Source organism: Centrocercus urophasianus, unplaced genomic scaffold (assembly GCF_019232065.1).
Source record: "Centrocercus urophasianus isolate 14NV4802_14NV808 unplaced genomic scaffold, USGS_Curo_1.0 seq_14, whole genome shotgun sequence".
Classification (NCBI taxonomy): Eukaryota; Metazoa; Chordata; class Aves; order Galliformes; family Phasianidae; genus Centrocercus; species Centrocercus urophasianus.
In genome coordinates this window covers 16,285,762-16,310,499 of record NW_024884586.1, presented here as the reverse complement: position 1 = coordinate 16,310,499, position 24,738 = coordinate 16,285,762, and the positions used below count along the sequence as shown (strand labels likewise).

Here is a 24,738-nt window from a genome sequence, read left to right as displayed (position 1 = left end):
TGGACTGTGCTATGTGAAGGAAGGGATTTCAGTTAATACGTGTTGAATGGTCGTGGAGACTTAGTAATATGTCAAAAATAGTGTGTGGGATTCATGGGTAAGAGCTAAATAAAGTTGTATCTTCCAATTGAGTTAATTGTGCTATTTTAAATCTAAAACTTGATCAAATAGATGTGTTTTTTTTTTTCATTGGCCCATGTTTGGTTTTGTTGATTTCATATATGTCTTTCTCCACTATTTGGAAAGCCCTTTTCTTCTCCTTATGATTAATTACATGTATAAAGAAATATCTTAAACCTACTAGGAGAACTCCAATAACTCTTAAACTCCATTAACTCTTACACAATGATCAGCAAACAAAAGGTAAAGATTTGTAACTGCAAATGACATATTGAAAGGCTACTATTTTTGAAGTGTTGAAGTGTTTAGATTTCTGCTTCAAACAATTAATTTTGCATAGACCAAGTCATTGTAACTCAGGTGTGAGTACCGAGGGAAGGAATACAAGAGAGTGTGCTAAGGAAGTTACTTAGAAAGTCAACTGTATGTAGTTGGGGCCCTGGGTAGAAACCCAGGCAATTTATGATTCTGTGAAATTTCTCTTAAAATTTACTCTGAGATTACAATTTACCTATTACGTTATGTTAGAGAAGAGAATTGGAGGAAGATTGTTTGAGGAATATGGCATAAGGAAATGAAGATAATTAACAAAAAGATAAATTATATGAGCATGACCAGCAACATTGTTTTCTGAATGTTGAGAAGGAGGGAGAGGGATTGTAATGTTGTTTTGAAACTTCTTCTACGCTAGGAAACTGAGTAAACATCATCTCATGAGTAATCTAATGCACCCAGTGGGAGACCTGTTCCTTAGCTCATGCTGTTTAGATGCAAAATATTTATTTTTCAAGTTGATAGAGAAATTACAAAATTGTAAATACCATATAGTAAGTAATCTTTGGTTTGGTAAGTAATCTGTGGTTAATCTTTAATAGCCTTTTGCTATTTGCGCCACATTGCCACATGGGGTTTGCTTATGTTTGTTTTTTGTTTTGTTTTGTTTTTTTTTAATAATCTTGCAATTCACTTCCCCTGTAATATGAGAAAATAACATTATTTTACTCTTCTTGTATGGTAGTGTCGGGAATTATACTACTGTGTAAAAGACAGCATGGAACGAGCAGCAGCAAGACAGCAAAGCATTAAACCAGGTACAAGATTTGCTTGTTGGGAATATTTATTGTTTCATCTGTAATCATCCAGGCTTTTTTATTAGTTTATTTAAGCATCATGTCCTGTAAGTTGGAAACCACAAGGTAACTTTGCACAGCCGTGTGTACACAGCAGATTTAATATTATTCTTAGCCATCTATTATTCTTGCCCCCATATACCTCATTCTAGACCCAAGCAAAAGCAAAACACCTGTATAAAGAAGAGTCCACATGTAAGGAGGACTAACTACCAGCAAAATCATAACTTGAAAATACTATGAAGCTGCAACTTTGTTTTCTCTTCACGGCTATCTAACTTTTATTTCTGATTGGGGTGTACAACTGTATCCACTTTGTGTTGAGAATTGAGTCTAACAATATGTTCATATGTCTCTGTGAATCTACAGTGGTGAATTTGTTGCTTTCTGCAGGCTTCCAAAGCACAAGTCTTTACTATTATTGGAAAGTATTGTTCTTGTGCAAATCAAATAGTGGTTAGTCCAATGTCCTTACTAATCTAACTTATCCCCTGTAGACATTGTTCTTGGTTTAGTATCACTGTGTGAGACAGAATAATATAATTATAATTGGCGTAAATTCCTTTCCTTTTCCTGTTGAGTCAAAAAGTCTAGAAAAGGGGATTTGTAATTTTGGGGAATTGAGTTCTGAGATGGGCAACTTTTTGTTTTTCTTACCTCCCAGAGAGGCGTAAGTGCTGTGTCTGTATGGGTAACAATCATGGAGGTGAATTAATTTTTACATTCTTAAGACCCTTGCATCTCTTGTGCTGGAGTCACTTTGCAGATTCAGGCAAAGTGGGTTGCTATGGGTTTTCAAGTATGATTTTTTTTGTTGCGAGTGTTCCTTTTTTGCAAGCAGATGCTAGATCTAGAAGCTGTGCTTTGAGGTACAAGCAAATTTTATGGTATATCTTAATGCCATAGCTGGGGGTTCTATGCTTTATATTCATAACTGACATCAGCATGACTGAAAAAGTTACTTGCATTTAAATTCAGCATCCTAAGGATTCAACATTCAGCTTAGCTGTTGTAGCTTGTAAAAAACATGAATTTCCTCCTAATATTAGTCCAGTTTAATCTGAGGAGGAAGAGGATGGGCTGGATTTTCACTGAGGGTGGAGGAGGTAAAAGTATATTTGAAAACTATTCTAAGAATTGGGCAACAATGCAGTATTAAAAATGTATTGAAAGCCTTTCCTCATTTTGGTGGTTCTGCATTAGTGATGTTTAAAGAAAAAAAAAAAAAGAAATTTTCTAGCTGAAGTGAATGATACAAAAGAAACTAGAAATGCCTAAAAATGCCTAGATGAAAATAGATGAAAATCTGTTTATGTCTTCTGTTGATTTGTCAATGCAACCACATTTGTTGATTGCTTAAAATACAAGATAATGCCATCAAAAACCACCAAGGTCAAAACTTTGAAGCCTAGTTTGTGCTTGCTTATGTTTTTGTACTGAAGAGTTATACCTTTGGTATTATTTATGTGATTGCATTGTTCTCCTATCCCTTTTTTTTTTTTTTTTTTTTTTAAACCATGCCATGTTTTACCAGGCATTTAATAAAAATAAACAAAAAACCCCCAACAATATGAAACACAAGAAATATAGGCTGAGCTGACCACAGGTATCCTTTGCATGTAAGAAGGCTGAAATTTTTTGGTACTCAAAGATCCACTGGTGTTCTGATGTCTGTTGTTTGTGGATTCTACTGAAATGCTGTGTGCATCAAATTAAAATGTTTTTACTGTTATGCATTTTCCATATGTCTCAATTGACTGCTTTTGTTTCTGTTTATTCTCTTCACCCTCCCGTTTTTTTTTTCCTTTAACATATCACAGGTCCTGAGTTGGGTGGTGAGTTTCCTGTGCAGGATATGAAAACTGGCGAAGGAGGTCTTCTGCAGGTGACACTGGAAGGAATTAACCTGAAATTTATGCACAGTCAGGTATGGGGGAAATCTGTAAGATGACAGTATGAGCATGAAGCTTTTTGCAGCTTACCTGCATCATCTGTGTTTCCTCTTCCCGAAGGTATTGCCAACAAAGGGGTAGTGCAAGGGGGGATGCATATAAATACATCTATTTATATAATATAAAAATACACTGAAACGAGATCCTCATGACAACTGTAATGAGCTGAAGGAAAAAAGCTAAAAGTTTAATGGAGGTTTCGTTTTCTGGTTGTTTGTGGACAAAATTGTCTAAATGCAAAACAAATGGTAGACAGGATCTTAAAGGATGGAAAAAATTGATCATTTGGAATCTGCCATAAAGCATCACATTGTGATAATGTCCAGGTGGCATAAACTGTCAGCTTTATAGATAGTGTTTGAATATTGCAAGTGCAAAGGGCAACTTTCTGCATTCTGTATTCTGCCTTGTTTTAAAAAATGAAGAATTGTTTGTAGAATTCAGTATGAAAATAGAATGATAAAGTAACTCTTGCTGTAATTCACAAAAATGAGAATAAATTACCAACTCTTTTCCATCTAAATTTTATGGGAATGGAGGAAACACAACTAGAATTGCCATTTCTCCCTTTCTGTGGATGTTGTTTCTGTTGCTTCCTTTGATTTTTTGTTTTTTATTTTGCTTTGTGTTTTTTGTTTTGCATATGACATTAACTGCATGCTGTGCTAGACAGTAGAATCAACTTTCAGGAGAAGAGGTGAGAGAGAGAGAGAGAGAGAGAGAGAGAGAGAGAGAGTGAGTGTATGTGTGTAAAAAAAACAAAAACCAAAAGCTTCTGTCAGTCCTCCATGGAGTTATTTTTCCTTTCCTCCTGATTAGATATTTCTCCTCACATAAGCTTTATTTTTTGAATAAACATCAGTGTAGATCCGACTGGAAGTTCATGTGGATCTCAGACACACATGCTCAGAGTCTTTATTTAATACTTCTCCTGAAGTTGCAGCAGCACCACGTGACTCTTTGAGTTCATACGGGCCAGGGTGAGGATTAGAGTATTGTGAACCTCCTTGGGTTTTCTTTGTGTTTACCAGGTTAGAATGACTATAGCTGACTTGCTGTTAGTATTTCAAACGTGTTCTATATGACTTCTTTTTTTTCCTGCAAGGCTGGAATGACATTTTGAAGGAAACCTTAGAGAAACCTAGTGCTGATTCTTACTGTAGGACTATGAGTCCAACATTGCTTGTTGAATTTGGAATCACAGACACTGAGTCCTGTGTTACCTCCAGCACTCCTAGTGTAGTACATTTATCATGTCCTTCCTGATGGAGAATGATGTTCTGATTTCCTGTCAGAGATGAAAGCTAGTACATCTTTTCTGTAGGACGGTCTGTGCAAATGCAGGTCAGACCTTTGAAATATACCAACTGTTTTCCCCACCCTTAAAGTTATTCTTCCTCTTCCTCCTCTTTCTTATGAAGCTGCAATCAGATGAGTTCCTATTATTTGAAGTAGATTGATGCACAGTTCTGGAAAATGCACTTGTTAATTGAATATGCTGAACTCCTGAGTCTATTAGATTTACAGTGTTAACTAGCAAGGGAATTGAGTACCTAAGTAGACCTAGGACCTATCCTAGTTTTCTTCAGTCTCGAAACAAAGTGTCTGGGCAGACATCAGAAGTCTTCCATTTGTGGGCCTGTAAAGAACACGTAAATAGCAGTCATGTAAAACACTCCTCCTAGTGGCACCATGCAAAAATAGCCTTTCCAAATTTCGTCATCAAGGATGTTTGCATTCTTATTCCAACACTCATCAAACAGACTGCTTTCTTAATAAAAGGTCTACTGTTTCAGATAAATTGTTCTTTTCATTTTTCATGTAAATCGTACAAATTCCTCCCTAAGGCAGTTGATTTCAGAATACATACATACATACATATATATATATATGTATATAAAAGTGTAAGCAAACCCAGGACTCTACAGATGTTTCACTTTGTTGACAACTGCCTTTTTCTATTTCTTAATCAGTTTGGATGGGAATACCAACTAACTAATCCTGTAGGACCTCGTCAGACACAGCTTCTTTTTCATCTTCCTTTTCTTATCCCACATCCAGGCTTCATATTTGCCTGTCTTTTCAACAAGGCAGCTTGGATAAAAGATTTCTGTTGCTGTGATTGAAGTCATAAAAATAGCCAGTCTTCCTATGTTTTAATTGATTTCTACTCAGTTTTTTTTTAAAATAAAAAATTAGAAGGTCTCTGTTCTGACCTCCCTGATAAGACTGAACACACTGCTTCAGTGTCAGAATGGTGCTGCGTTTCCTGAAGCTATTTTTGAAGACTCAACTTGTAGTGTATGTACTTCGGTGCTGCCCCATTGCACTGGAGATATCTAAGATACATGGTGGACCAACCTGTTTCTGATGCGTGATAGTTCACAAATTGTCTTCCCGTGCTGGCAGTGCACATAAGGTTAGGAAGAAAAGCTGTTCAAGTTTGTCCATGCCTAGAGGATCAGAGGAAATCCTGCTGTAATAGGGAGGAGTTAAAATGTTCCTGTGATTTTGGAGGGCTATTCACCAAATTCTACGTTGAAATCTACAAATTTTGTCTAATATTGGGTCTCAGTAACTGTCCCAGTTATGAATTCATCTGCATGATAAATAAATGAAAGTTTAATACAATGCAGCAGGCACATGCCCACTTACATTAGGATCCACAGTGAATGCCCTATCTTGAAGAAGGTGTTTCCCTAGGGTGAGTAGCTCATATTTCCTTTACACGCTTGTGTGTTTGCTGACTGAGAGGAGAACATCTCTGTCCCTTAATCAGTGTAGTGAGAGGATGTCTTTCAACTCTTGTGTTATGAAAATGGGTAACTTACTATAATTTTGACAAATTCTCATATAGTTTCTGACTTGTGGAAACACAGCATTCTGTGTTATACACAGAACATGATGATCAGAAATAGTCAAGTCTACTGGACAAAACATCAGGCCTTTCTATTCAATTTTTAAGTGTTGTGCTTTAGACTACAAGCAAAAACTTTTTACAGGGGATATTACAGAAAGAGGAAACTGAGTACAGTAGAGGGTTTTGATGTTGCCTGGTTTTGTCTGTTGCTATTCCTCAAAAAATAAAATATTTTAATCATCGAAATGTGGGTGAAAACATACAAAGAAAGATGTGATTAATTTTCCTTTCCTGAGTGCCTGAATGTAAGCAGATGCAAGCTTCGGATTTTCTTTTCTTTTCCAGTTTAGGTAACTGGAAGTTTAGTTTTTGATGCTGATCAAAAAATATCTTGTGACTATTAGTTAGTTCTCTGGTTAAAACAACAACAGCAATTAAAAAAACACAGTCTAGAAGATCAACCTGACTTGTGGTCACATTTACTGAACTCTGTTGATACATATTAGCTTGTTTCTTGAAGAAAAAGGTGGTTGTGATTCTCTTTGCTTTTTTGGGGGTAGCATAACAACTAGGGCTGTATAACTTTTTCTAGTACTGAATTCAGAAGGGTCGCACATATTTCCTTTCCCTTCTCTCCAAGGCAATGCAGTTTCTCTAGTATAAGATCCTAAGGCCATACTGCCAAAAGTACGTAGGAACTGAAAGTATGGATCCAGACTGTTGTAATACAGTACTGCAAGTGCATCTCTAAGGTACTGGAAATAGACTTACTGTGACTGTTAGGGTAATGGTGTTTCTCCTGCCTAGAAATGGAAGCATATTAGACACTGCTGTGTGGAATTTATTTATAGTACTTTCTATAGTTCTTTCATATGTTTGTGTCTTGACTGATCGTTGTGGAGCTGTGCATATGCAAAGGGACTGTTTTATATCTTGAAATATATTGGCTATTGAACAAACTTAATATGCTTAGAGAACTTGTATATTTATGCAATCTTGTCATTTAGGCTCTAGACTGAAAAACGTCATTGTGTAGTTCTATTATTTTGTCTTTTGGGGTTTATGTTTGTAAAAATCAGTTAAAAGGTTTGTCTTCTAAGCGACTGCCCAGCTGACAGTGGCCATGTGTGAAATGAGCAAACAATAGAGAAGGGTCCCAAATGCTCCCATGCTGCTTAAAGCAGAAAACTGATACTGAGAGGAGACAGTTTGAAGTGTAAGTATGCAGGTTATGTATCATAAGCAGTAATACAAAGTTAAATGGTGCAAGAATATCAGAGAGGAAGATGGCTAGTAGTTTGTCATTGGATTAAAAGTGACTGCTGGGTCGGTCAGAAGAGTCATTGTCAGGATGGGGGAAGTGTAGTGTCCCTTACCTGCCCTCTGTGCTGGAGGAGGACGCATGGAGGGGCAGAAACTGGGATGGATCAGAGGCTACAAATCGTGGCAAATTTGGGAGTCAGCTTTTTTCTTGTCCCCCTCTTCCGTTGTATTTCAGGTGTGTTGATATTCTTTTTGCAATAACTCATTTGAGTGCCTGAAGGGGTAGCAATGTTGGATATGTCAGAGTTACTAACTCCTTCGTTTCTCTTCCATGCTTTCTCCTCCTGCAAGGAGCGGAAGGTACTTCATCTTCTGCTGTCTTCGCTTCTTAGCACTTTTAAGTTATTTGTTGATTTCTAGCATTGTGGCCAGTTTGTCTTCTGAATATTTATTTCACCCTTTATTTATATATTAAACTGTAAATGAACTGGTAGTGTATGCTTAAACACTTCAGGTTGTATCTGCTGTGGTGATGTTTTTGTTTTATTTTGGTTTTTAGATTTTAAGAGAAAAACTTACTAATTTTGTGTTATTTTTGCTCCTGTTTTTGTAGGTTTTCATAGAGCTGAATCACATTAAAAAGTGCAATACAGTGCGAGGAGTCTTTGTCCTGGAGGAATTTGGTAATTACATTATTTTGATATTAGGTCTGTATTCACATGGCAGTAACTCAAATTTCCAGACTCTAGATTCAGAATTGCACTGTAGTTTCAAAGATGGAAGGGAAATGTAGATTCCACTGAAAAGTTACCTAACAGAGAGATTTGCACGTGCACTTCCATCATAGTGAGACTTGTGGCCTAGATGCTTCTCCTGTAGCAAACAAATCAGGTGTTCTGAGTTTCATGAAGCAGACAAAACATCAGGTAATCTTGGATGTGCATAGGAATCTTCTTTGGTATGTTTCTTTTTCTTTTGACTTATTTTTTTTTAAGCAGGACTTGCAGTTTATTTTTCTCAACACGCTGTGCTTTCACTGCTGAAAAGTTCTGCTAAATGTTTATTCTCCACTGTACATGGAGTTTAATTTTTTTCTGTGCAGCAGAAGGTCTTTTGTAAGATCGAGCATTATACTGTGGTTTTGGCTTTAGAGTATGACTGGTGAACTGTAGTAAAGCAACAGTTAAGGAAAATAGAGAATTTGTGCCATTTAGGCTATTAATTGCTATTACATATAATCTGCCTGTAGTCTAATTTGGAAAAGTTCTCGGTTTCTATTCAATGTTACTCAGATTATACTGATAAATGAAAAAAAAAAGAATGGCTTTAGATGTGGCTCAATAGTGATACATATACTTCTCTTGACATAGTCCCCATACCTGTATTGTTTTATTCTTCCACCCATCTGCATGAATCTTAAGTGTAGGTCTCAAGGTTTTAATAAAAAGATAAAATTTACAACATTGTTTTCTTGCTAAATCAGCATACTTTAGCTGCTAAACAATATTTAAATAAACAGCTCCCTTCACTGTTCTCTAGTGCTGTGAATAGAAGATTCTGACTGATGGATTCTCTCTAATAATTTAAAAGAAATTTAAGGAGAGTGCTAATATTAATGTCTTCATCATTAGTAATGCATTCTCTCCTTCTGATGATAGAAAATTATAAGGTATTGAAGTGGTATAACCTTTCTGACACTTGGTTGCACACTGTTCACTGTAAATGAATCTCCCAAGAATTTGGGATGGCAAGTCATGGAAATTTTTTCTCCTTTCCTGAAAATGTTGTATGTAGCTCAAGTGATCAGATCATTGTATTAAAAAAAAAAAAATAGTGTAAGTGATCAAAAGATGTCTGCATTGTATGGTTACATATTCTTTTTATATGTTTTCACCCTGATGGGCGTGATTCATTTTACTTCTGATAGAAGTTGCTTGAAGTTGTGAAACATTGATAGGCTTTACAAATATTAGAGTTCAGAAGCCATAAAATTAGCTCAAGCCATGGCTGCAGTTTTCTGAGAAAAATAATTGGATCAGAAATTATATTTGGGTCATTTTTTGAAGACTCTCAACTCAAAGTGTTTTCTTAATAGCTGATTTACATTGCACAAGATGACAGACAACATTTGACTTAATTATTCCAGTCAACTTCTGTTAATGATTCTGTAGTACAGCTTTTTGTCCCCAACTTATAACTATTAGGAAATGTTTTGTTCTTGTTTCACAGAAAATATTTATAATCAAGGAAAATCTAGAACTGTGGTAAGAAACTTAAGGAAATGTAATTTTTGAAAGTAAGAGAAAATAAATTGTGAGTTGGATGCTGAAAGAAAAACTGAGAAATCATTTATAAAGTGAAAGCTACCCTCTTCCCAAAGTAGAGATTGTTAACAGCAGTCAGTTTAAATGGACCAAATGAGGTTTATAGTTTATCCATTCAGCTAATTAAGAAAAAAAAAGAAAAGACAAAAGGTGTTGCAGAGAAGCTAACCTCTCATGGATAAATGAGTGACTACCTCATATGCACTCTTTTACTTGTTAAAATATGACAAGATGTGTGAATCTGTCCTGTGGAGGAAAAATCAAATTTATTAAGAATGAATCGACAGTATTGACCATCAAGTTGCATGGGCTTCTTAAGAACGAAGCTGCAGAGATATGTTAAACATTTTGAGCCTTGCAATGAGATTCATGGTACAGAGAGTATCTTGAAGTAGTGCCTCCTCTTAGGAAGTTTGAGTGCAGTAAATGTGTACACTAGTCTGATGAGAAGCAGCTCGGTGCAGAGTTTGTTTATTTTATTCTGCCAAGTGTGATTGCTCTAACTGTGTTAGAGTTAGTGTGATAGCTATAACACAGCAGGAAATTAAAGGTCTGTTTGGTAACACCAGGTTTAAATATCAGCATGAAAGCTGCAATTGTAGAGCAGGGTACATGCAGAAGCTCAGGAATTGTTGCCCAAAAATGGAAACTGAGATTTGAAGTAGGTGAAAAAATCTAAGGCTCTTCCCCCTGGAATTTGAGTTACTGCTGTGTACCTGTGCTTTACTTGTGGCCCCTTCACCATGGCTGCTATGAAAACCTTCATTCTCCAGCAGGTAAAGTGATGTCCCCTGAACTTGTTCTATGGTAGTACCGGTATTTTCATTCACAGAACCAAAGGCTGCAGAATGGTGCTTAATAATTCTTCATCCGCTTAGCTTAACAGCATCAGGAATAAGTCTTAATGTTAGAAGAAACGTGCTTGTTCTAATCTCTTAATTTGAGGCTTGGGTGGGGTGGTTTGTTTTTTTTATTTTTTTATTTTTTTATTTTTTGTGTTGTTCTTTTGTTTGCTTTCTGTATTTTACAGCGATAGCGCTTTGACTTCTGTGGGTATAAATCTAGACCTGCTTTTTTTGTTCTTCCTAACTCAGTCCTCTCAGGAGAATTTTCCCTACTAATAGGACTGCAAAGGAGTACTGTACTTAAAGAAAAGGCAACTTACTGACTACAAAGTGAGGAGAGAGCACCTAAGCACTGTGCTGTTCCCTCTCTTATGATACAAGACTTTACACCTTCCCTTCTCTCCTTGTCTCATGGCACAAGGTCCTTACAGCTTTCCCTTCCTGCTTTTTGAAGAGTATATGAGCTGTTGTATGTTATCCAATGGGCAGTGAGACTTACACAACTGTATAAATCCTACCCTATTTGGCTGTGCAACAGCCTCACTCCCACCTTTACTCCCTGGTGACAAGGAGTTAATTTGGAACATCTGGTGCCAACGGGTAAGGTAGCTTGGATGCGCACCTCCTTCTCTTCCCAACTCTGATATTGCTGGGGCAGTGTAGCCTGGGTGTGCACATCCCTCATTTTTCAGTTGCGAATATAACAGCCATCTCTTCAAAAAAACAGCATTGAAATATCAACCAGAAATATTGCATTAATTTTTAAAATCCAATTCTGAACTTTTCAGTATTTTTTTTTTTCCAGGAATGACAGTACCATGACATACTAGAATTGGTGGGCACTGGTTTGTTTCTGGAGAGTTTTCTCAAACCCAGTCTGCACTGCCTACTTTTGGCTCCTTAGAGCGTGATCTGTCTCCCTCTCCAATGTTTAGATGTGTCATATCATAAGTTGAAAAGATGACATCTGCATGGATAGATTTTGTTGTGGACTTTTCCTAATTACTCATACTGAATTCATCTGCCTCTTTCTTTTTTGTCACTAGTATTATGTGTAATAAAATACTTACCCTTCCCCTATGAATCTGGTATGGTTTGGTTTTGAATAATTTCTATACTGCTGCTAAATATTTTTTTTTGTTGTGATACAGAAATTTCATGGCAAATTTCAGCTTTTCTGGAAGGGAAGTATCCAAAGTTGGTTTTGTTATTACACATTTTAAAATTACCATTTGTATGTTCTTAGTGTTGGTTTTGTTCTCTCCTGGTGATTTCCGATGGTATCTGTTCACAACAATATCTGTAGACCAAGTGTGAGGTCAGATGCACAGTTTGGATGCAGCACATACTGATGGTGATAGTTACAGCCTGTTTTTTTGTGCATTCTATAATGAAAGCAAAAGACAAATTACCTTAGCTATCTTATCTTCTTTCTTTCTGTTAGTTTGAGACAGTGCAAAGGAGCAACGTGATATTTTCTGGGTAATTTTTAGTCAGTGCACTAATCTTCTTTTTGTGTAAAATCTTCAGGAAATCAAATCAAGCCTGACATTCTAAGAATACATGGAATTGAAATCTGTGTTCTATTTTAAGACTATGTGTTCAAAAGCAAAGAACGTTTTCATTGACAATACCAAGTTAAAAATGAGCATGCGTGTCCTCAACAGAAGAAAAGAGAATTTTTAGCATTTCTCAAAATCTGGCTGTGAAATAATCTTCCAGCTTAGAAAAATTTTCTCCATAATATCCTATTTGTTTGCTTTTTTTCCTGTATTTCACTGGCTTACTGACAGAGTGTCCAACAGTTCTTATGAGATCCGTTACTCAGCAGAGAAGGATTCAAACATCTAGGGAATAATATCTTTGTGGATCAAATACTTAAAAATTCCTATGGAATTGTTCTATGTTTTAGTATAATAGTCATTAAGCGCATTTTGTCATTAATTTTGCTGCCTAGCAGGAATAACTACTAGTAGAAAAGCCAGGGTCTCTTAAGAACCATCAAATATCTATTACGGTTTTCCAGACATAAACAATAAAATATTTTTGCCAGCCTGAGGAATTCATTATCAGTATTGTCAAGGACATGTATAATGTAAACAAAGAGAAGAAAGAGTACCTAGAAGTGAGGGATAGTGAGGAGCCCTGGTCCTGCACCTGCTGTCTGTGTGCATCCCTTTCCTTTCCTATGGGAACATTGTGCTGTTTCTTTCCCTTTTTCCTCTCGTTTTTTGAACTTTTTGTTTTGTCTCTTGCCCGTCCGGTTTTAGTTCCTGAAACTAAAGAAGTGGTGAGCCACAAGTACAAGACGCCAATGGTGAGTCAACTGTGATGCCTTCTGGTAGTTTTCTAGAGAACAAACCTTTACATTTTCATGTGGTGAAGAGAATTGCATTGAGATTGCAGGATTTGCAGCGCTAACATTGCAGTGAAACACAAGCTGCTCTTTTGTTGTCTTCCCTTAGTTAAAACTCTTATAAAATTTGGTGATTTTTGTTTCTGTGTAACTAGAGGAACTTACGGATAATGCAGAATGTGTGGTCTCTTTCATTAAATAGATCAAACCAATCCAGCTAGCTTGTATCTATATCTTCAGCATAATATGCTATTGAAAGCATTAAACTGAAGACAGTGCAGGACACAATCCCTAATTCACAAAGCAGATGGAAAGGGAAACAAATTCCTGATCTTGTTAGCTGAGTTTATGAAAAGTTCCCACCTCCTCACAAAAGCGAGCAGTGAGATGTAAGAGAATGGTCTAAGTATTGATTCTTTCTATACAGTTGAGTTATTGCTGTGTTTTCAAGTTCAGTTTTGTATAAAATTTTGGAATTCAGACAGCTGATAATTTTGCTTAGCACTTTTATGTGTATTTCAGTAATCAGGCTTATGTATCTTACAGGCAGGAAATAGCTGCCAGTGATAATCATCATAAATGAATTGTTTTCAGCTCTTTTCTCCGAAGTACAGTTGCATACAGGTGGTAATTGCATGGAAGCTGACCATACTTCATAAAAAGGGAGAAGAATAACTTGATCTGAGAAATGTACTCTAAGAATGTTGTTTCTCAAACATGCAATCGAAGAAGCAGAAAGCTGCATCTTTTAACAGGGCAGCTTAATGGAAGTGAATGATAATTTACAGGAGCATTGTAGTTTGTTTTGTAACACAAGAAAACATGTCATATTTGGACAGCGCTATCAGAAGAGTGGTTGGAATTTTGGGTTGTCCTGTATGGAGCCAGGAGTTGGACTCTGTGGTCAGAGAATCACAGAATCGTTTAGGTTGGAAGGAGCATTTAAAGGTCATCTAGTCCAGCTTCCCTGCAGTGAACATCTAAAGGGACATCTAAAGCTAGATCAGGTTGTTCTAGTTCACAATGAATTTACTGCTCCAAAGTGCTGAGGATCCTCAACTTACTAGGACCAAAGTGGTCAACAGCTATTCAGAGACATTTTATGTTTTGGTCCCTTCCAACTCAGGATATTCTCTATGATTATGCATGCCACCTTCACAAGGACAGTAAGTATAAACCTCACCATACAGGACAAGAACTCTGAAGAATAGCCAGTATTAGAACTAGGTTATAAACTGAATTTGTATTACCCTCACTGAGCTGTGCTGCCAGTCACATGCTAGGCAAAGATTTTCCGCTAAGTAATAGCAGACGTAATCATTTAAAAGTATTATTTGTAAATCTGCAAATGGCACGTGAAAGTCTCTGCACTAAGGTAGTGACAAAACTGCTTTGTTGCATATATATACATATGAAATGTGCAGTGGTAGGTGTTGTTTATAGACATGTTAAATTATATCCATCTATATATATTAAAATATTTAGTTATTATTCACATATATTAAAACAAACAAACAAACAAAACAAAACACCAAAATCCAAAAAACTTTTGTTAGCCAGGAATAAGGATTACCAGTCTTGACCATAAAATGATCACAGTTGTGATAAGGGAGAATCCTACTATCTTGTTAGTCAAGGAGTAGTATTGGATGTTTGGTTTTACCATCATTTTAGTTATCTTTATCAATTCCTCGCTAAAGCAAATATATGGAATATTTTTTTTCTAAAGCATTGGCTAACTTATTCTTAGTGTACTGTTCTTAAAAAAATATAAGAAATTATACTATCAAGCAACTATTGGTTTTATCTCAAAGGTTTTTTATTTGTTATATGGTTCATCCTCTCTATTTCAGTGAGAAAGTAGCATGGGACACTTCTTCCAGATTTTGTTTATAGCCAGAGCAGTCATTTCACAAAGAAAGGCATGCAACAAAATACAAAACATGCAGTGGATTTTGTAAAATGCTAAATCATCTGAATTTTGTTATCTCCCTTTCAAACTTCTTGTAGGCTCACGAGATCTGCTACTCCGTGCTGTGTCTCTTCTCTTATGTGGCTGCCATTCGTGGGAAAGAGGCAGAAAACAAAAGCAAACCACCTCGACCAGTTTCCAGTTGATCATGATATTGGGAAATACCTACCCTATGGCACACTGACGTGCAGTATTTCCATTTTTACTGCAGTTACCGGAGCTCACTTTCCTGTCTTCTCTGAGAACTTGGTTATTTATGTATGACCCTGCAAGTCTTTCCCCATAGAAAAATCTAAGACTTCACTGCTCAGTCTCCTTCTGAATTCATCTTTAGTGGAGTTTTTATATGGGCTGTTCATCAGACAGTTTTGAGCATCAGCATCCAGCTGTGAATGGCCTACTCTGGCCATTCCTTGGAATCTTTTTTTTTTTTTTTTTCTTAAGATGACTAATATGGCTTAAGTTCAGTTGGTTTTTGTTTCTAGTGATACTTGTTCCAGACTTACCACTTTACAGCTGCAGACTTCTGCTTTCCAATTCTCTCGTGTGCAGTGAAAGCAGTCTGGTTCTGCACGTTGTTTAAATGTAATATTTTCTATTGTTTTCCTTCTGTGTTGTTCACTTTTACTCACTGTCATGGAGTTCTTGATATATACTTCTTCAAGCCCTTTTGGTAAAGATGATCAATTAAGCTACTATAGTCTTAAAATATCACATGTGAAAATTATAGTTTGGTTATTAAGTTGGTCCATCTGTGGAGATGACTGCTTCTAAAGTGGAAAAAAGAAAGGAAATTTGAAAGTGGCATATCATGAAAACCCCTGACATCCCTTAAATTGTGTGGATTTTGGATTGGAGTTTGAACAATGTTTGTAGGCATTCCAGCAGTGTAGTTGATAGCCGTTAATCGCAGGGTCCAGAAAATGAGAAAGGAAATGTGTAACTTGGAATTGTTATTGGCAGAAGCTCTTGTAATGTACCAATGTAATTCTGGATTTGTAACTGTACAAGACGTTTCTATAGTAACATGCAGAATGTGCTCAGAAGCTCAAAGGATTACTGTCTCCAAAACTTTTAATCTATTGCTTTTTTTCAGTCTATACTTTTGTATATTGAGGAATCTCTCAAATACTGTGTTAATGTGTAATGAAACTCCCTCAGTTAATACTATCCATTGCATTCCTTATTTTAAGTAGACTGAATATGAATGTTTTTTGCATCCTGTTTTTGTTATTGAACTATACTTCACTTGTCTGGAAAGCTCTCAGGATGCGGGAAGGTGAGACTGTCTGGAGAAAAATAATACTTGTGAAATACCTGGAAAAATACTCTTGATGCAGACTGATGTATTGTATGTTTTAACATAGGATTCTGAGTAAATGAACCTGGAAATAATCCTGTTTTGGCTTGGTCAGGGATCTACTATTTTGAATGGAATATACTAGTAATGAGTGAGGAAAATATGTAAATATTATAGTACAATATCTATTTATAGAAACTGTACAGCTGTCTGAATGTGAAAATAAAAGTCATCCAACCAGTGAGTTGTTTTCATCCTGTGCTTTACCTTTTCTATTCGTGCATCTAACTGCTATTAGTTGTGATGTACAAAGTACAGTGTACACGTACATGAAATAATGAGAAAGAGCAAAGTACAAATGGATAATTGCATTTCTTTCTACGTGAGAAATTGGACTGTAAATGCCCTTATGATAAGAATGCTCCCCTGTTCCCTTCTATAGAATGTTTGTTAAAGAGTAGTTGCAGAGGTTGCTCTTCAGGGACGAGTAAGAATCAGTAACAGTCTCTGCAAGTGGACTAGCACAGGGGTTCTGCTCCAAATGTGGTTTCAAAACTGAAGAAATTCTTGAAATGTACAAATTCATTCTTATACTTGACGATGTGTACTTGTACTTGGCAGGTGTTCTGGTAACTGAGAATATAGCATGTTCATCTGAAAGGCCGTATTTCTGCTACTAAATACTCAGTGCCATTCTCTGAAGACCAAATACAGATCTGGAGGTCAGATTTAACGTTTTCTAAGAGAAAAAGTCTTTGAGAACAAGGTAAGGAAAAATCCCTTCCACCTTAGCTTCGTCACTCCTAAGCGTTGAAAGGTATGTAAACTTTTCTTTGGAGGAAAAAAATAATTACAGCAATTTGTGTGTGCTTTGACATGTCCTACTTCTTTTGATCTTTAGGTAAGAATTCCCTAAGCAGCAGCAAGAACCTTCCAAAACCAAAGGGAAGACTAATTGAGAATAACTGGTAATGATAGTATTAGAATACTTCAAAATAGCTAATCCTACCGGTCTTACCACTAGGAGGAGCCTGTGACTTACTGTTAAATTATGTTAAGATTACTTTTTTTTTTTTTTTTTTTTAAATCAATGTGATTTAATTGAATGTGATATTTCCATGGCACTTAGACAAATAGTGAATACAGTCACAGAGATTCATGAACTTGCCTTAAAACTTAAGGTATTTGCTTTTCATGAACAAGTTTCTTTCTCTGCTATAATTCCTTATTTCTGGAAGTTGGTTTTCTAAATGACCATTAAAATGTTCTTTGCAAACACTGGCATTCATAACTGATTTTCCTGGCAGTTTTTCCCACTATCTGTGGGATTGCAGACCTTTATTGTGTTGTTCCAAAAGAGGTTTCTGTTTGTTTGTTACTGCCGTTTTTGTGCCTAACATGAGAGGATGCACAACTTAAAGGTTAAAATATTCAATATCAGTGAGTATCAAAATGGTGGCATTTGCTAAGTGAAAATTAAAAATATTTTTTGAAAACTCTTGATGTTGGATGTGGAGGAAATGATTCATTACTTTAAGAAAACGTTTATAAAAACTTCTTTACACTGTTTACTAGCTTCAGGTAAACTCTTCCCTCTTACTTTGATGCTTTCAGGGCAGAAGGGATGCCAAGGTGAAATGTTCTTCTTCGAAAGCTGAATTGCTAGTAGATGTAAATTAAGAATTTAAATTCCAAGATTCTTAGTAATCAAAGTGTAAGGAAAAATATGGTTGATTCCATGCTGTCATAGGAACCTTTATGGTACAACAATACTAAAGATAAAAATATTTCTAGAGTTGTGAAAATAATGTACTGGGTTCCCACCAAGTGTATTGCTAAGAAGGAAGCAGTAGCTAATATTGCTGATCAAGAGCAGGAACAAACCAGCCATCTGCCCCAGTGTCAGGCACAGGCTCTTGCATTCACTGAATTGAGAACTAAATAGAAAATAGAAGCTAAGTTTCTCATTTAGAGAGTAATATTTAGATCTCAGTTCCCTTTGATTGCCAAATGGATTGAAGTTAGAAAAAAACTGCCTCTGAAATGAGATTCTGCTTCTGTGAGACAAGAGGGCCTCTGCACCAGTGGTATTTAGGAACTCAGTCACTGCTCTTAGACAAGCAAAGTTTTGGTGAAATACATCATCTCCTAACTCCTAAAGATGTGAGAATTAGGAGTAAGAAGCAGCACCTTTGTGCAAGGTATCTTGTCAGTGTAAAGCCAAAGAGCTTTTGCTCCTCCAGAATTCACAGGTCAGACAGTTTTGCTTTTTACAACAGTACATTTCCAAACAACTGAGTGGTGTTTCTTTGTTTCTGCTACCTGCCGTGGCTTTTTGTGCAGTACCTTGTAACACTCTTTAAGATCTTCAGTCAGCAGGAGCTTTGAGTTCCTACAGCTGTTTCCAGTGTGGCTCTTCAATAAAACAGTAGAAAAAACATGCTGATTCTTTAAACAGTAGTGATATATGACCCCTCTTTCCAGCACTATGTCTGAAGGTTTAAAGCTTTGTGTTGATGACTGGAGTTTGAGTGCAGGTGAGTACAGCAGAGGACTACTTTAAGGCAGATTCTGAGCTCAGATACAGTGGCTAATTTTCTGTTTGACTGTGCTTAGTATAACCGTAATTTCAAAGTTAATGTTCTGTTTACACATGTACAAAGCATCTGGGACATAGCAGTTCCAGCATAGTCTAATTTTGTTTTAAAACATCAATCCTACAAAGAAAGAACCATACATGCAGCAACCAAGGGCAAACAGTGCTGCTTCTATTTACAACAGTTACTATAGTGATAAACATGGTTTAGGAACCTACATAGAAATAGAAATCCCCTTCTCCCAAAATAGCTATACACAAAAAGGAACAAACGGTGGCAGGAAAAATATCAAGTAAAGCTCTAAACAGTTGTTTCCTTCAAGTAGATGAAACGTCTTGTATTTCCATTGCTCTTCTTTCACTCTTTTTTGCCTTTTCAGTTTCCCTCAGTAACGCCATTGAAAGTGCCTGTCTTCTCAACATCCTAGATGGCAAGCAGTGTCTCTCCCTTTTCTTCCAATTTCCCTGCTTGGATTCCTCAGTTTCCCCACGCTTAGTTTCTTGGCCTAGACTCAGCCAACCAGTCTCAGTTCTGAACCTCAGTTTCTCATCAGATGTCTCTCTCCATTTCCCTTAGCGTTATTCATAGTACTTATCTCTCCCACCATCATTGTGTAAATCATATTTCAGCTTCTGTCCAAGCAGTCCAGGCTGCACTCCTAGCCAATCTCTTGCTCAGCTGGCTTCTACCCAACTTCCAGTCAGTCTTCCTCCTCTCTCCAGCTCTTAGCAAGCTCTCTGTCACCCTCTTTCATCTTCTTTCATCCCTCAGCCTCTTATTTCTTTTGCACTTAAACTATGTTGGATGGAGTGCGAAAGAGGGCCATTGAGGGAACAGGAAAAATACCTAGTATCAGTTCTGCTGGTCCATGCTGGCTCCTAGCAACATCTCTTCCCTGCATTCCTTATTAGAAACAGTTACATTTCATCTATCATTAGAAAATTCGTCTAAAACAGGCTCATAACCTAAAAATCATATATAAATTGTTAACATTTTTCTGTGCTGGAGGGGAGAGAGGAAAATATAATGCATTATGAACATGTAGTACTTAGCCCTGCTTACACCAGTAAGGAGTTAACAAGTAGAAATGATCAAAATCTACTATACTTGCAACCTTACTGGAGGCTAAATAACTTTCATTTACATCCTCAGTTCGTGTATTTGAGTCCCACAATCTATATTTATAAGCAAACAGTGAAAATTGTGTGATATTTCTGATACTTGTTTTACAAACGGTAATGAATACGAACTCAAAGTCAGGTGATTTTCCATGGTGAAGAAAATAAAGGGCACACCACTTATATTTTTTCCAAATTTTATTCCATAGCTTTCCTTTCCACAGATATTTTGTATGCACTGAAGTAGGTATCCCAGAACTGCGTTCGTAGCTAGTTGGATAGTTACCTGTGGTTTTAGGGCTGCTTGTTGTCAGCACTTCTGCCTGGGACAGATAGCAGATGTTTTTGTTCCATATCAGGACCACACAAATGAAGCTGTTCTTATCTGTTTCTTTCAAACTTTCACCAGCTCAACCTGTTCTAAGACGCATCGCTTACGCAGGCTGCTACATGGACCCTCTCAAAGACAGATGAAGGATATCTCAGTGACAGCTTTTGTTGCCCTAATATAGAGGTCTGTGGTTGGGAGGCTCTTGAAAGGTATCAGTGGGCTATTTTTAACCTCTGTGGACTGTTCTTAAAAAAAAAATAATTTGTAAGGAGACAGGAATGGCTTTATTTCTAAACATGCTCCGGGACACAATAGTGCCAAACTTTTCTCCTAAACACACAAAGGGATTTTAATTTAAAGACATTCTGTGATAAAGGCAACATAAATGACTTCTGTACCTCACCAAAACACCTTTTCCTTTTTTGATCGCATTTGAGTGACCATTGAAACATTAAGTTGAAGAGGAATTGCCATTGATTTGCTATTTTCTTCTGTTTGTATCCATTCTACTCAATTGCAGACCACAGAACAGAGGTCTAGAACTAGCACAAGAATACTTTCTTAGAAGGAATGATTCCTGCAGGTGAGGTGTACAGAGGCTGTGTTAGATATCTACCTTAACTGAAATGGAAAAGCTTTGTTATGATAATGTAGGAACCTTCTGACTTCTCCTTGTAACTTTCAGTCAAATTCAATTTTTATATATTGTTGGATATAATAAGCTTTGACAAATTCAAAAAAGTCACTAAAAATTATCGTTGCCTTTTGTAGAAGAGCAGTATGAAATACCAAGCTGTCTTGTGGCTTTTCTTTTTAATTGACTGAAAGCAAAGGTGCTGAGGCACCCAATAGGCTGACTGCTGCTCTTCCCCTGCCAGGTGGTTCCAATGAACGCGTATCTCCTCTGGGAGCAGGATGAACTCGTGCTGGTAGGGCGCTTTATACCATTTAAACGTTCTGATGGGATGGGCTCAATTCCATCAACCTTTACCTTAATGCTCTACGCTCAACTTGCAGCGATTCTGTTTAGCCTTTGCAAGCCTCGCAGCGGGTCCTTGCAACGGGGGCCTCGTGGAAACTTACTTTTAAATCTATTTAAAACTGTAGCGCGAAGGGAAGGTATGAAACGCGAGGTGTGTCTGAGCGGCGGTTTGTAACAGGAGCGCTGTGCGCGCTCGGTGCTCCCTGGCGCGGCCAGCCCTGCGCTGCAAAGCAACGGCGGGCCGATGCTCCCGCGGCGCGAGGCGGCCGGCACGAGCGCCTCGATGGCTGCGGGCGGCACGCGGCGCTGCTGGGCGGGAAGCGCTGAGGTGGTGCTTCGGTATTGCCCCTCCGCTACCTAAAAGTCAGGCGTTGGTACTGAAGGAGAGCGGATAAATAAATACATAAAACACACGTGTCACCGCCGTGAAGAGAAGCCTGCGAATGACCCGAAGAGGAGCTCAGCGTTGTACCGTTTAAGTGCGATTCGGGTAGTGCGGTGTAACACCGGCGTAATTCGTAAGACAGTAGTTGGTGTTTGCACAAAAGAGCCAGTCCTTCGTCCCTGACGAGCTCACTGCAGTTTAGCATTGCACCTGAAGGAGAAGTTTTCTGTTAGGTGTGGTACGCTTTGGCTTCTGATTTATTTATTTATCTTCCTCTCCTGGATTTCATGTTCTATTGTTTCTCCTTCATCCTTTTTTCTTTTTGTTGCATTTTTTTTTTTCAAGCATTGCTCTTTTATTGTATTTACACAGTGCAGCTCAGCCATTAACTCATTTTGCTTTTATTTTTTTCTCTTGCAGAATAACAGTCAAGATTTGCACTATGAGGCAAACTTATAAAGTAACTAAAGAAAATAAGGAGTACTGGTAAGGTTTGCTTTTCTTCCACGGCTCAGTTTTGTGACTTCTTTATGAGGATTATTAAGCAAAGCTTCCCATTGCTAGGATCAAACAGATCCTTATCAGATTTAAATGCAACACTTCAGTGGATTTGTTTTATTAAATTGTCTGGCCCTCGTTAATAATGTTTTCACAACTGATCTTACCTTGCATATTTGCAAAAAAGAAAATAATGGTAGTATTACTGATAGTACTTTGCAACTGCAGCATACAAATACTTGCCACAGCATTAGAAACCATAAGCCAATCTCATTTTCTAGCAGAGGAAATCCCACACAGAAGGTAAGTTAAAGACCATTATTTGTCATGTAGGTTTTCAGATGTGTTGGGGGAAATTGAGACGTTTTCTGTCCTTAACCAGTTACATTTGGGAGAAGCTGCTGAGTTTATTAGTTTTAATTAAATACTGATGAACATAATGTATGTATTTCTTAACAACCCAAAATTAATGATGAATTAACTAACGGTAAAGATCACCATCAGAAATGGAGAAGATAAGTTTTGATTCAGAATGGTTGGAAAACAGCAATAAACACACAAATTTCTAAGGATCTTTCTAGAACTTCTATTAGAAAATTCTGATCTTGTGGACGCACCTTGCCTCGTTTCCTCTTTTTGGTGTGTGAGCAGTGCTTTGCTTTTTGAATTTAGAATTCATGTTTTCAGAATGTTAACTGGAGTGGATTGGGGTGTTGGGGTTTTTTTGTTTGTTTGTTTGTGGTTTTGTAACTTCAGCTTTGGATTTACATGTATGTGAGAGACATCTACTCATGTGGTAGAATTTTGGACTTGAAGACCTTTTGAACAACATTTCATGAAAAATACAATTGAGTAACATTTAATACAGTGTACTTCTTTTCACAACTGAGAGGGAAAATAAGTGTTCACTTTTAAAGTACTGCTTTTCCTGAAAGCATTTTGCTCATGTTGAATAGCTAAAATTCCAGCAGAAGATGCCATTTTCTTAGTGTCTTTTGGTTTATTTTTGTACTCTTTCAGTACTGTACCCCATTACAGCATGAAAATCTGTTATTTTCATGAAACACCTTTCTGATAATACAAAGTGTTTGTTATAGCACCTGCTTTTCTTTGTAATCTGAACTCTTGCAATTCAGTCTCTGCAATAGCTGTTGTCCCACAGATGCTAGGTTGATCCTGTAAATCCACTTAACATTCTAGTAGTAGGTAATAAAATTATTTGTGATGTAGGACATCTCTGACTTCTACATATTACATATGCCTTACTTTTAGAATAATAGTGTTGCTTGGAAGAATAAAGAACAAAACAGTGTAGACTTCTTTGCATATTTTCCATCACTTTTATTTGTTTGCAGAGTAATAGCAGTGTATTGCAGACAAATGTCGACACTGATGTTCATGGTCTGTCCTTGTTCTGATACTGTAATAAAATAACCAAAATACATATCTCATTACATCAGTGTTTTCATTATGAAGATACAATTGCTTGTTTAGTGTAACTAAGGTGCTGTATCAGACATGCTTTACCTTCTCAATTGACATATTGCAGGTAGGGGAATAGTGTTACTTTAGCTCTTTCTGTTGCTTTTTCCCAAACACACTCTTTCCTGGATTAATTTCATCTTCCCACATTCTCTGCTATTGTGATTTTATGAAAAAATACTTTCCAGCCAGAAACTAATGCAGGTCCTAAAATCCCAACAAATCCTATTCAAACTAATAAGTGAGAAACAAAAAATGCCAGAGTTTCCCCAATTTCTCTTAATTAGACATAATGATCTGCAATAATATACATAGCATTCATAGACTTTCAAAAGCCTCCAGTGATATCTGATGACAGTAAACTTATTGCATTTATTACAAGCCTTTTGTTTTGATTTTTTTTTTTAATGTGCAAATAGTATTTCTTTGCATCTTTCAGTGTTTCATCTGATGTACAATGTTTTCTCTGTAGATGAGGGTGATGTCTATGATTGGCTGGAAAAACATCTGTTACCTGAAAGTCTATGTGAGTGTATTTTTTAAAACTAAAAAAACAGTAGTGAGTAATTATCAAATAAACCACTTCCTGTATAAATAAGAGTAGTACCCTAACCCATAGAGTCTCAAACGGTGTGTTTCAGACGTGCAGACACTAAATATATGCCCAAGAGCATGGAAGTGGATATTTCAAATGTTGGCAGTAAAAGCAGAAGAGCTGGAAGTTACTTTCTACTGTCCAGAGATCAATATAAGAAAAGGTGATTCAATATTAGAAATAATTTGTTTGTATGAGGGCTGCTCCAAAAGCAATGCCTCCTATTTCGTGATGTCAGCCCATGACATCAGAGGTGGATGTTGGTGGTGTGGCAGCAGAGGTTGAATCTTCCCACCAATATCACAGTACATTTTGTTGCAGATGGCAGCAGAGGGCCAGTCTGACAAAATGGCGCCTGCCACTGAAGGCAAAGGCATGGAACTGAACTCCTCTGTGCAGAGAAAATGGCACCCATTTCTGGCACACATTTGCTGGACAGTTATGGAAGCCAAACAGTGTGTGTGAGCACAGTGAGGTAGTGGCAACAGTGACAGTTTGTCACCTCTTGTGATGTGGACTGTTATGAGCACAGCATATAGGCTTTTGTTTATTGCTGGTAAAAATGCTTAACTAATGGTGGTGACTGTGTTGGGGGAAAAAAAAAAGTGTTTTATAGCTGAGAATTTTT

General features: G+C 37.1%; 1 protein-coding gene across 13 annotated transcripts in view; it reads left to right on the top strand.

Annotated features, from left to right (window-relative positions):
• Positions 1-21,063, top strand: part of MADD (MAP kinase activating death domain) — a 75,116-nt gene extending 54,053 nt beyond the window's left edge. For 10 of the 13 annotated variants that reach the window (XM_042814851.1, XM_042814848.1, XM_042814847.1 and 7 more), the window contains 5 exons: positions 1,139-1,211; positions 3,071-3,177; positions 7,939-8,008; positions 12,765-12,811; positions 14,861-16,366. In XM_042814851.1, the coding sequence (XP_042670785.1) occupies positions 1,139-1,211; positions 3,071-3,177; positions 7,939-8,008; positions 12,765-12,811; positions 14,861-14,968 (405 nt within the window). In that variant the 3' untranslated portion in view covers positions 14,969-16,366. Of the gene's footprint in view, positions 1-1,138; positions 1,212-3,070; positions 3,178-7,938; positions 8,033-11,299; positions 12,812-14,860; positions 16,367-16,743; positions 16,889-17,023; positions 17,091-20,246; positions 20,752-21,046 lie in introns of those variants that run through there. The other 3 variants (XR_006168183.1, XR_006168185.1, XR_006168184.1) reach the window with 3 other exon arrangements.
• The last annotated feature ends 3,675 nt before the right edge of the window (positions 21,064-24,738 follow it).